Source organism: Pungitius pungitius, chromosome 4 (genome assembly GCF_949316345.1).
Source record: "Pungitius pungitius chromosome 4, fPunPun2.1, whole genome shotgun sequence".
NCBI classification, from domain to species: domain Eukaryota; kingdom Metazoa; phylum Chordata; class Actinopteri; order Perciformes; family Gasterosteidae; genus Pungitius; species Pungitius pungitius.
In genome coordinates this window covers 22,687,179-22,699,140 of record NC_084903.1, presented here as the reverse complement: position 1 = coordinate 22,699,140, position 11,962 = coordinate 22,687,179, and the positions used below count along the sequence as shown (strand labels likewise).

At 46.8% G+C, this 11,962-nt stretch overlaps 1 protein-coding gene across 3 annotated transcripts; it reads right to left on the bottom strand.

The window, feature by feature from the left end:
• Window positions 1-7,157: 7,157 nt before the first annotated feature.
• On the bottom strand, window positions 7,158-10,436 carry slc35c1 (solute carrier family 35 member C1). 3 transcript variants are annotated; one of them, XM_037454806.2, is made up of 3 exons: window positions 10,210-10,436; window positions 8,705-9,219; window positions 7,158-8,199 (listed from the first exon to the last, which is right to left on the bottom strand). In XM_037454806.2, exons 2-3 carry the CDS (start codon window positions 9,186-9,188, stop codon window positions 7,619-7,621), a joined length of 1,065 nt encoding a protein of 354 aa, XP_037310703.1. In that variant the 5' UTR covers window positions 9,189-9,219; window positions 10,210-10,436; the 3' UTR covers window positions 7,158-7,618. The 3 variants fall into 3 exon arrangements, with proteins under 3 accessions (XP_037310703.1, XP_037310694.1, XP_037310685.1); XM_037454797.2 differs by lacking the exon at window positions 10,210-10,436 and adding an exon at window positions 9,850-10,198; XM_037454788.2 differs by lacking the exon at window positions 10,210-10,436 and having other exon boundaries at window positions 8,705-9,842.
• Window positions 10,437-11,962: the final 1,526 nt, after the last annotated feature.

The window sequence follows — 11,962 nt, the reverse complement described above, 5'->3', positions numbered from 1 at the left end:
AATTACATGCTAAACTTAACCCTTCTTTGACTGATCCAAGTCATCTATTGCTAAACGGTTAGGGAGGGGCGGGGAGGGGGGGGGGTCCTCGCAGTTCTTTGCTGCAGTACCACTATGAAACGATCAGATGAGCCAGCAAGAGGCAAGGGAGGTTGTGTTAGATGCGTGATTCGCTTCAAAAGGGGGGGCAGTCTGTGGGTGAGTCTGAGGAACGTGGCACAATGAGGTTGGAAAAGGTTGTGGGGGCAATCTGAGAGAGGTGCTGCGTGCATACAAAGGGCAGAGCAGAGGATCATCTGCATCAAGTATTCATGAAGTAAACACCTGCAGCGTATCGCCAATGAGGTGAACGACCAAAAGACGGAAACCTTCCTCCATCTCGCGCTATCGGGATTTCCACAGAGGACTCGGCGACTGATTCCCTGGCGGCGTCCCGGCGTGTGGTCAAAGACTGAGGACGGCGCCGCGGTGGGGTTTAACCAGGAGACACCGTTGGTCCAAACGAAGCCGGCCGAGGCTATTTCTTCAGCGACTGTGTCAACTTAACTCGGGGCCTGGAAGTCACACTTGCGCTTTTGTCGCATCAAGGTCTCAGTTTCTCAGCGGCCGCCCGAGACGAATGCGATCGGCTAAAGGAACACAAAGTCTGAGCATTTCATAGCAAAGATAATAGTGTGGAGCTAGACCTTTTCTTTTTTAGCACTTATTGCACTGTGGAGACCGGTCTAATACAAACTGCAGCTGTTTCACAGAAAGCAAAACGCCAATGGCCTTTCTCACCACTTCTCTCCTCTAAAGTGACTTCAATAAACAATATCAACCTCGATGCCGTTACAAATAAAGACTGACATTATTTTTTCCACCTGCTGTTTGTCACACGCGTGCTGAAAGAACGTTTCTTTGGCCGAAGCGGCCCACCTTCGCCACGAGAACTGTAATTACTTTCATTTTTCGCCTAGAATTAACCTCCTCATGCAAATGGCTGCTTTGTGCGAGGGCCGGGAAAACTGTGAGAAGAAGGAAAAAGCAGCACCGATGACCTCAAGTTCCGAAGCTCGAGCTGCCGCGCCCCCCCCCCCCCCACAAATAGATTTCAGTTTATCGCGCCTACTATTTAGAAAATGAGTTTGTTTCTTCAACTCAAACATATAGAACGTGACCCCTGTTTAGACTCCCAACAGGTTTGTGCAGGGCGAGGGACGCTGCGTAGTGGCACCATGCCCCTTCGCTGGTGTTTGTCAAATTGATAGAACATGACACAAAAGGCATCTAAGTGGCACTTCCCCCCCCCCCCCCACGGGCCACATAATAAAAATAACAATGGGGAAAAGATAATGAGTTTGAATAACACGAGTAGCAGGCAGGTGAGCTTGTTTTGCGCTCCTCTATTAATAGCATCACGTCGCAGAGGGATCCGCCAGCACGCACGCACGCACACACACACACACACACACACACACACACACACACACACACACACACACACACACACACACACACACACATTTGGATCCGACTCGTTTGGAAGCTGCTGAAGCACAACGCCCATAATTATGACGTTCTTGTTTTAGTGAACGAAAAAAAAGTACAACTAGATACGAGCGGTGGGCCTTGGTTGAGGTTCGGCTAAAAACAACCCCCCCCCCCCCCCCAAAAAAAAGAAAAAGCACCGTCGCCACCCAGTGTGCTCCGAGGGTATTACAGGTGCTTTTTTTTGTGTGTGTGTGTGCGGCAACAGGGGGCGAATGGGATTACACACCCAGAGCATCGATTCATTGTGCATTTCCTCCCGGTTCCAGATACTGAATCGGTTAATTAGTGCTTCATGACTTAAAAATAAAGGTGTAATTGAAAACCATGCCAAGCAATGCTTGCCACGCCGCTACATTTAATCAAAGGCTTTAAAGCTGTACAGTGCGTGCTATTCCTTGTTCAAGATGTCACGTGGTGTTTGTCTTCATATTGTCAGCTCTGTCAATCATCGAGGACCTTGTATACCGGCCGAAGTTAATGATTCCTTAATGACTACTTCTTGGCATATTTTAGTGCATTCCTACTCACTTCTAAAGCTCCCCCCCCCAAACACAAATCTTTCCATTGACGAGGACGTCGTCACTGGCTCTCCACGCTCCTTTGCTGCAGCAGACCCTGATGAGGGACCATGCATCAGCCTCAGGGAGATGATGCAGGGGTCACACTGTGCAGCCCGACCCTGGACCCACTGGATCCCCCCCCCTCGAGGGGCAGCGGGCACTGGATCAGGTGGACACGGAGGACACACAACGCTCCCCTCCGGGGTCCAGAGGGGGTCCGATGGGGGGGGGGGGGGGGGGGAGGTCCAGTGTCCCCTGGCAGAGGTGTGGAAACAACAAAAAAAGAAGAATGACATCAAATGACTATGCAGAAAATTGCAAAAATTTGAAAAAGCTCAGACTTCTGGGAGGCTTTTGATGTTTTGTGGCCTCAGACTATTCTCTGCATAGGACCCATATTGTGGATTTTAATTAGCTCCCAGGTCAATTCAACGGAGCTTCATAACAAATCATACCAAAGCACCAACATCAGGAACAATATGAATATGAACACACAATTACCATTTTTACAGAATAGGACAATCGCACATTGGAACGTGGGTCTGAATCCTTTCTGCTGCTGTTCAGAGAGCGGTCGCCATGGTGATTGCTGCGTTTTACCTGCATTTCATCAGAGAGTTTGTTGAAAGCGGCACGTCTCCCCGGCGTCATTGTGTCGTCTCATTGGGGGACGATATGCGTGACGACAAGAGTCAGCAGTACTCTTGTATAGTCATTTATTTTTTTACTTTTTCTTATTACTTTCTCCTTTATAGGATCAGGATTTCCTGCTTGGCGATTCATTACTTTTATTCAAAATTCTAATTAATGACGTTTCGATTGTTTTTAATTGGTTGAATCTGACGTTTTGGAGAAAGATTACAGCACATGAGTTAAGCTCTAAAATTGATACCTCTTCTTCATGTATATATAATCATATAATTAGTTTTGTACAGTGTCGCTGGGGCTGGAGTGAGATGGGGGGGGGGGGGGTTAGAAGAGTAGAAGTGCACTCAATTATGCAACCGCCAAGAAGTACAGGAGGTGTTTATACCCTCCATTCATCTCTTTATGCACCTATGAAATCATTAACTTCGGGTCGTTTCACAATGATTGACAGAGCTGACGAAAGAAAGACAAACACCACGTGGCATCTTAAAGGGATACAAACGAACTGTACAGTTTTAAAGCCTTTGATTAAATATATACATGCCCAATTTGCCTTCAAGGTTCAACAGAGCGGCGGGAAAAGAGGAGTCTGGATGAAGCTCACGAGGCTCATTCTCCCCCCCCCCCCCTCAATATTTATGGATTTTTTTTGTGCCAAGTGAAATGTACGAGTCTCTCAGGTACTGAACCAATCTGCCCCGTATCTGACCTGAAAGAGCTGTACCTCGATGGTTATGTGTTGTTCTCATTCCAGCGGGGACACGACACAAAGACGAAAGGCCTGGCAGCCAAAAGCGTCTCGTGGACGACGTGAAACACCTCCTCGGTTTACCTCAAGAGGACGTCGCCAACAGGAAAACAGTTGGCGACGTCCTCCCGAAGGCGAGGCCTCGCGATGCCAGAGACATGCAAATTAGATTTTTTTTTTTTTTTAATTACAGAGACAGCGATTTAGCAGGAGACAGTAGAGTTGACAGGAACGCCCCCCCCCCCCCCCCCCACCATGTGGGCAACAGGGAGCCTGCTGGCAATAAAAAAAACCTCCAAAGGACGATCCCAGCGAGGGAGGAAGAGTCATCTTCCCGTCTCCTCAAAACGCGACGCATCACGTGCACGACGAGCCACCGGGATCCGAACCCGTCCCCTCCCGCGTCGGCTTTTGAAAGCGTTCGGCTCCAACCGGTGGCAGGTCTCCAAACTAGTTCTCCGTGCCTCCCCCCCCCCCCCCCCCCCGCTGGCGTGGTGAGACGCCGAAGGAGATGGAGAGTGCATTTGAGGGGAATAAAAGAAAAATGCTAATGAGGGGAAAGCGTGAAGAGTGATGAAGGAGTAAGAAAAAAAAAAGCCAGCTGTCAGTTCGCTGAGAGGCTTCAAAGGGGAGTGAACGGACATTTTTTTTCTTCCCACCCCCAAAAATCAGTCATGAAAAATCATATATTTGCAGGTGCACCGGGGCCAAATGTGTTTAGCGACGCTTCATCACGCACCAGCTGTCACGTCCGACACGACGCCTTCCCCAGCGGGCCGGGAGGACAGGTGACAGATGTCCGCTCTGTGAGATGTTTATGATGTCGGCCCGCGTAGGTCGGCCCGGGGGGGGGGGGGGGGTCAATGAGGCCGACGGGGTCGTCACGGCCCATTTCGGAGCCACGGTGGCTTTTGCACCACTTTAAACGTTCCCCCCACCTTATCTGATTTATCCTTCACTGATATTACCAAAAATTACTGTACAAAGTCCTTATCTGCACGGACTTCGTGTCTGCAGGTAATACTTACATGGATTGTCAATTCCCACCAAGATGATATTTTTTAGGGGTACCGGCACATGCAGGTATCAGAGGAAACAAAAAAACATATGTATCAGGCTATCCAAGGCAGATGCAAAGGGCCTCCTCAATCAGTGATGAAGACACTCCAGCAGTCACATCCTGCTTCTGGGAAAACACTGAATGCTTGTTTCTTCTATGATTATAGAAGAGTGCAGATATCTGTGCAGAAATGAACACACAAAGACCTTTGTAGGCACCCTTGCGTTGTCCTAACCACAGGTGGTCCCTGGTCGGGTCTGTAAGTCTCCTCATAATACAGAAATGCCATGCTGCTTCATGGGAATCTTTCTCTCACCACCTAAATACATCCAATAACCACTGGATTCTCACTTTTATTAGTTAGTTAATGGCATAGCAGACTTTTTTTTTTTAATCACAGGCCAAAGATATGCATCTTTGGATTCTTGTTCATGAGGCTCAGGTCTTTAGCAGTTATTAAAGGCTCGTCTTTTGAGCTTTTCTTTTTTGATCAGAGGGCCGAATAGGTCCATAATGAGCTGATAGCGGCAAAGCGGCAACCAAATATCGTTAAATGAATGAAACTGCCCAAACATCTTGCTTGATGTTTGACTTCCTCAAAGCTTCCTCTTTATCTGCGTGCCGTTGGGCGTTTGGAAGCACGGCGTAAGTGAAAACGTGTCCGGCCCGACACACCAGGCGGATGGGATGAACTGTGAAAATTACACCGGTGTCAAAGAAAAGGAAAGCATGTATTAATTACTGTTATTCAATAATGTCGGATGGGATGTAACAATCCAACCATTTTAGCAGGTTTACCTTCCAACGATACATTCATGCTCTGAAGATGAAGACCTGAGTGTGTGTGTGTGTGTGTGTGTGTCAACTGTCTCCTTTACATTAAATATCTTGTTTTGATGACTTTACACTGGTTCCGAGTTTGAGTTTTTCTAACATATTACGACTATTTTGAACTTAAATACTTCCTCACTTTCAAGTCCACCAATAAAGAAACGTTATATCGTGTTGTGGCTGACACACTCATTTCACATTTTAAATCACATTCACTAATGCTGTTGCCCTCAAGTGGCCAAAAAAACAAACAAATTAATGCTGGTTTAAGATCCACTTTAATAACGAGACATGGAGAAAAAAAAAATCTATGCATAAAAGATGCTTTTGACATGTGCAACTCTCAATGCATCAGCACGCCGCAGTGACGTGACGTGGGAACGTGGCCCGCTGCTGATTAAACTCTTGACATCAACAAAGTGACATTACAACGTTTGGAGCGGCCGCGCTGAGGCCCGACACGCAAAGAGACACACGACAGGAGCACTGATGAAACCCGACGCCTTTGAACCGCCAATCACCAGCGGAGACTTTGCCCCCCCCCACCCCCCCCCCCCCGTGTCACGTCGGACCCGAGCCAACCAGACACCGAGGGAGAGAGAGACGAGGCGTGTTCCACATGACGACCATCACACGGGTTATAGTGAGTCGCAAAGGCCGCGTTCACTGTTAAGACCAGTCCTTGACATCAGGGACCAGAGGTTTTTTTTTTTTTTGGGGGGGGGGGGGGGGGGGGGGATAAATGTAATTGCACATCACCATCTCGTCGGCTATTTTTAGCCGCCCTGTTGCTCGGAGTCTTTGTGCTCCAACATCCACTGACCTTCCTCACCTCCATCCGGGCGTTGACGGGGAAAAAAACAAGCATGGGACAACAGGGGGGGGGGGAGGGCACGAGGCCCCCCAGGAAGGAGCAAGTGTCACGAGGGTGGACGCAGCTTAAGGTCTGCAGACATCAGCTGAAAATGAAGAGAAACGAGAGCACGACCCCTTCCAAACAGGCGCATAAAAATGTTGATGGCCGATCTACATTCGAGGTTCTCTCGAAAATGGCCAATTATCGAATGTGAATTATGTGGAAATGTGGCTGCTCTTGCATCTCACTGAATCCAATCTTTGTCCTAAACAAGCCATTAAAAAGCCTTTCCACAAGGCTGAAGCTTTTGCATTCTGTCCAGTAAATGTGTGTAATGAGGTTGTTGTCACGGTGAGAAACAAATGTATCTGCTCAATGGACATTAGAGATTAAACACATCTTTAATCATGATGTCGACAAATAACGATGTTTACTGAACAAGGTTGTTTAATTAATTAAATGTAGTTTTTGTTAGCAATTTGACATATTTTTTCTATTTTAATACATTTCATCAAAAAATATTGACACAACTAATAGTTTAATTGTTAAACCCCAAGGTCCCTTATGAATAAGAACTTGGTTGAATTAAATCAATCCTTTAATGTTCTCTTTAAAAAATAAAAAAAAAGAGGGCTCCCCTGTTTGAAAAGACGTTTAAAGAGTTGGTATTTCCACGCTGGTAGAGGTACGTGCACGGTACACACCGCCAAAGTGGAACATACATGACATGTAAATGTCAGAGGGACCGGCAGGAAGTAATGTTTAAAATGTACGTTTAAAATGTAAATATATTTCCACACACCTCGCCCGGTTTAAATAATTCAAATTGCCAGCAGGGGAGAAGCAACGCGACCTGCTGCAGCAAATCACGTCCACGTTCACCAATGCAGCGGTAAACTCTGCAGGAAAGAAAAGAAGAAGAAAAAAAAAAAAAAAGCTTTTCTACGTCAGTCCCATTGAGACGAGGTGATGATGACCTGGATCACGTTACCTAGGTTACCCTACTTCAGGATGGCTTTGTTAACGTTCGAGACAGTAGTCGTTGCCAGAGGCACAAAAAAAAAAAAATACCCCGCTCAAACCCTGCTAATACAATCGTAATTAAAACAGGTGTAAAAAGTTATTTTTTATGTACATTTAAAAATATAACCTTAATTTGAATAAAAACATTTTCCCCACACTTTGGGTAGAAGACATTTATAGGTCAACACAACTGTAAAAAGGCCCCAGATGCGCGTGAATAGCTTTAAATAAATAAAACTATATATATATATTATATAAACACATACAAATTCCTTCAAGCTCGAAATAAAAAACCCAAAATCATCGCGTCCCACTTCTTGCATTTATTGCCCCCCCCCCCCCTCCTTCCTCTCCTTCTGCTACACTTCAGCGTCGCCCTTCTCCCTCGGCAGCAGCTTCTCCTTAGCGGAGTCCTCGGGCTCCCTGTGGGGGGCCTTCTTCATTTCCAGACTTTTGACCCAGGTGTAGGCCGAGGAGCCGCAGAGCACCATCATGTTGCTCGTCCACCACAGCAGGCTCTTGCTGGAGGCGTTGAACACCACCGCGATGACGGTCTGTGCGCACGCCTTGGCCGTGCCCGACACGTTGTGCGTCAGCGGGCTGGTGAACTTGATCTGCAGGCCCGTGACGTAGCCGATGGCGAAGCCAAACACGCCGCCGAGCGTCATCATGCCCCAGAACCGGGGGTCGGCGACGCCGGGGAAGGCCACAAGGCGGCCCAGGTCGCCGGACACGACCACCAGCGGGAGGAAGAGGACGCAGGCGTTGACGTTGTTGTAGTAGGACAGTTTCCAGATGTTTCCGTCCACCGCGGGCATCACCTTCTTCGTGTAGATGGCGTTCAGGGAGACGCACGCGCTGGCCAACACGCCGAAAAAGACGCCGGTCCAGGAGAGGTTGCCCGTCAGGCCTTCCTGGTCCACACCGAGCCAGAATCCACCTGGGAGGAGTGGGGGGAAACGAGCAGGACCATGAGGTCACACGTCACGATGAAAACATACGAATAGATGTACCTTTTAACCAATTTTACTCCACGTGTTTTCAGCCAGGATTTTTAATTTTTTTTTAAAGGCGCAGAACCTCGTCTTAGGTCCCAATCAAGTTGTGCGCTTTTGAGCGTTTACACATGAATTTATCTTAAAGTTACCTCTGCCAGGTGGAGTGCATCCAGCTGCTTGCTGGGGGAAATCAATATTGTTAAGGTGATTGAGACCCTCGTGCACTTTGAATAAACACCTGACCCTTCCTTGGTGGAAGGTCTCAAGTGAAGTCACGTGACTGCAGTCCACACCTGAGGCGTTTATCAATCACTCCACGTCACCCATGGTTTGTTTGTTTTTTTGGTGCACAGGTGGGGGTGGGCGAGGAACACGACACGTGGTTTCTGCGCAGGAAAGAAGTTTCTCGGCCAAGAATACGCGCCCGGAGCAAACACGTGACCGCACCCAGTATGACGGCGCAGCACAGCACGGCCCGCAGCGACGTGGTCTGCTTCAGGATGACGTAGGACAGCAGCACGTTGAACACGGTGCTGAGCGAGCGCCCGACCGTGTAGAAGGCCACGCCGACGAGCTTCAGGCACAGGTTGTTGAAGGTGATCATGCAGATGAACACGACGGACAGCGGCAGCACCTCCCGCGACGTCTTCGGGTCGAACTTGACCGAGGGGAAGTCGATGAATCCCGGGCACAGCCGGGCGAGCAGCTGCAGGAGCCAGCACAGCCCGACCGTCACCAGGCACTGGTAGAAGGTGACCAGCAGCGGCGCGTCCAGGTCCCGGTTGTCCAGCAGGTAGTTGTTGAGGAACACCATCGTGATGGAGACGAACCAGTAGAGCGTGACCACGGCGCCGATCCGGACGGCGCGGAACAGGAAGGTCTCGCCGTTGACTTCGTCCTGGTCCATTGTCTCCGAGCCTGCTAGAGCCATTCTCAAGATACCGGAGCGCTTCAGCTGGATCCTGTTCATGGTGGCGGAGAAGGGAGGGAAACAACAACAACAACAACAACAACCCGGTCAACAAAAATAAAAAAACAAATCGGTGAGGTACTCGGCAGCCACCGGCCGCCGCTAGCTGCGCGATGCGAACAGCATCCGCGTCTTCCGCCCACGGCAAGGTAGGGGGGTAACTTCCGGTACAGGTTTTTCAAAGTAAGAAGACATCGCTACACATCTGAACAACGTTTTCACACAAACTGGAAACATTACAACAATTGCAATTTACGTCGATCGTTGATTGTATTACGCAGTCGTTGTTGACGTCGACTTAACATTATTGGTCATTTTTAAAATGTTGTTTAAGGTTCCTCAACTTTATCTTGAAGGTGGAAGCTCCAGCTGGGTCTACTTGAGCGTGACTACTTCCTTGTTTGAGCTACTTTTTAATTTTCGTTTAAAGAGGTACATATGTTTAACGCTTCATGTATTAACAACGTATTATTTACAATCTTTCAAAAACAATTACTCAGCAGAAGCCCTCAGCAGGAAAAAGCAGTCAGTTTCAGCCTACACTTTCGGTTGTAATATCACCTTACACCATACACATAGTCCGCACTAGCCTGCATTTAAATAAACTTAAATGTATTCCTACCTTAAGTCTTCAGAAAAAGCTCTTTGTCAGACGAGTCCCGCAAAGAAAAACCGGTCTGCCTCGGATTCTGCTTTTGTCTGCCTCAACTTTCCCCCCCACTAAGCACCAGCTCAAGCCACTGGTGCACAAGCCGTCATTTCCTGGTTTACACTGGATGTGTTTTCTATGATGTGTGTTATTGATACAAGAGCCTGTCTACGCCTCATTTGAAGAGTTGCCTCTCAGCAGGGACTACGCCTACCTGTGGATCTGAGAGCCTGCTCGTGGCCTTAACTTACTCTAAACATTAAAATCCAGAAGCTTGTGTGTGTGTGAAGCCCCGGGGAAGTCGAAAGAAAAGCAAAAGAAAATGCACCTTACCTGCAGTGTCTCACACAGAGCGAAATACCTGTGTGAGCAGTGGCCTCGCCTTTTTGAGCCCGGAAATGCAAAGTGGGGGCCACGCCAGTTTATCAGGTTGAGTAAGTACGGCCTACGTATCCTACAAATCCTTTCCACCACATCTTTGTATGTTTTAATTAACCATATCTCCCACTTTGAATTCAAGAGTTTGAACAAATCTGATACAGGGATATATATATATATATATATACATATACATATACATACACACACACACCTGCTAGGATTAAGCCTGTTGATAACAGCAAATCATTTTAATTAGGAAGTTGTTAATATAAATTAAAGCGGCATTATAAAATGTTGATAGTGTATATGAGATTGTTGGAGGTTTGGGCATTTGGAAAGGAGGCTTTTTTATTTTTTGGATACAACTCGGATTGCTTAAACCTGAACACATGCAGACGAGGCCCTCGGAACTCCCAAAAACCTAATTCCTAAATATTACCAAAAAGGTATTTTATTTTGACTGCTGCAGTTCCAAACTAATCTCAACGGCAGATGGATGAAAGGTAATAAAACAAGATAATATCCATATACACACAGTTTATATCTCTAATGTTAAATAACGAAATCTCACCAGGATAAACCCTCAAACGCAACCATTTTCAAATTGGTTCACTGCTGTAGTAAAGTCTGAAGACAGCAGGTGGCAGCAGATAATCAATGCTGATTTCAGGGATGTTGTGAGATTATTATATATATATATATTAATTTCTTTATTAGAGTGAGGACATACAGAAAATGTGGTCAAAGAGCTTTTCTTGCAGTAAAAGATTAATTGTATCTGAGGCCAGTAATCCTTGAGGACACTAAGTTTTTATGACATTTCCGTAGCCCAGAACAACACTCCACCCGTCTGCTGACTAACTCAAAAATGTCATTTTTAAGTTGCCCTTGGAGCTCCAAACTATCCATAGTTTTATTTTAGGCGTACAATCAGGTGTGTCTACAACTACATGTTTTATTGTGCTTTTAAAATAAAACAGTAAAGAGAAGTATAAATTGCACTTCAGTTTCCTGTTTGGATTTTGAGCCGTTTTTTTTCTTTTTTTGCCGCGTGTTACTTTGCTGTTAGCCGCCGTGTTGGCCTGCAATGCTCCATGGGCTCGTGTAGTGTGAAACGCCTTCATCCTCCACTGCTCATCCCTCGTCGCGCTCCTTTTTCCTTCTGGCTTTCTGAGGAGGATGCCCTGCTGGAGCAGAGTTTCCCAACACTCACGAGGAGGTCGGACCCCTCGACCTCTGTGAGCTGAGGAGATTGTCTGCACTTTATTAGCAAGCACAAAAAACAGAACAAATATAGGACCACAGAGGCTCTGCAGTATCAACACTGTCCACCATTTTAGGTAAATGTCTGGGAGACGGGCATTGGTGGAAATAAAGAGGAATCGAATGGTTGGATGAATATATCCTCATCAAAGACCATTGTATACGGACCAATCAAACGAGAAAAGTAGCCTTCACACTATACACATAAACCATGCGAGTCGATATATAATGAAATGCATTCATACAGTATACATATTACGATGTTCTTCAATGCCACAAGGTTTTTGTAACAGCAGGATTTCCAATTAACTTTTCCCCCCTCAGTATCCCATCCATATATTTCACATATTCTGCTGCTAGCACCTTTAACTACAGTACATGATTTATGCCTGCATTAGTCTTTAATAAACAGAGCATTTCTTATGAAAGCCAATACTCTTCC

Excerpts from the sequence above, each read along its gene's own strand:
- slc35c1 (XM_037454788.2), bottom strand. The coding sequence starts at position 9,227 with ATGAACAGGATCCAGCTGAAGCGCTCCGGTATCTTGAGAATGGCTCTA. Across the intron at positions 8,200-8,704 it reads GTGCTGCGCCGTCATACTGG|GTGGATTCTGGCTCGGTGTG; the intron begins GTGCGGTCACGT and ends CACTCCTCCCAG.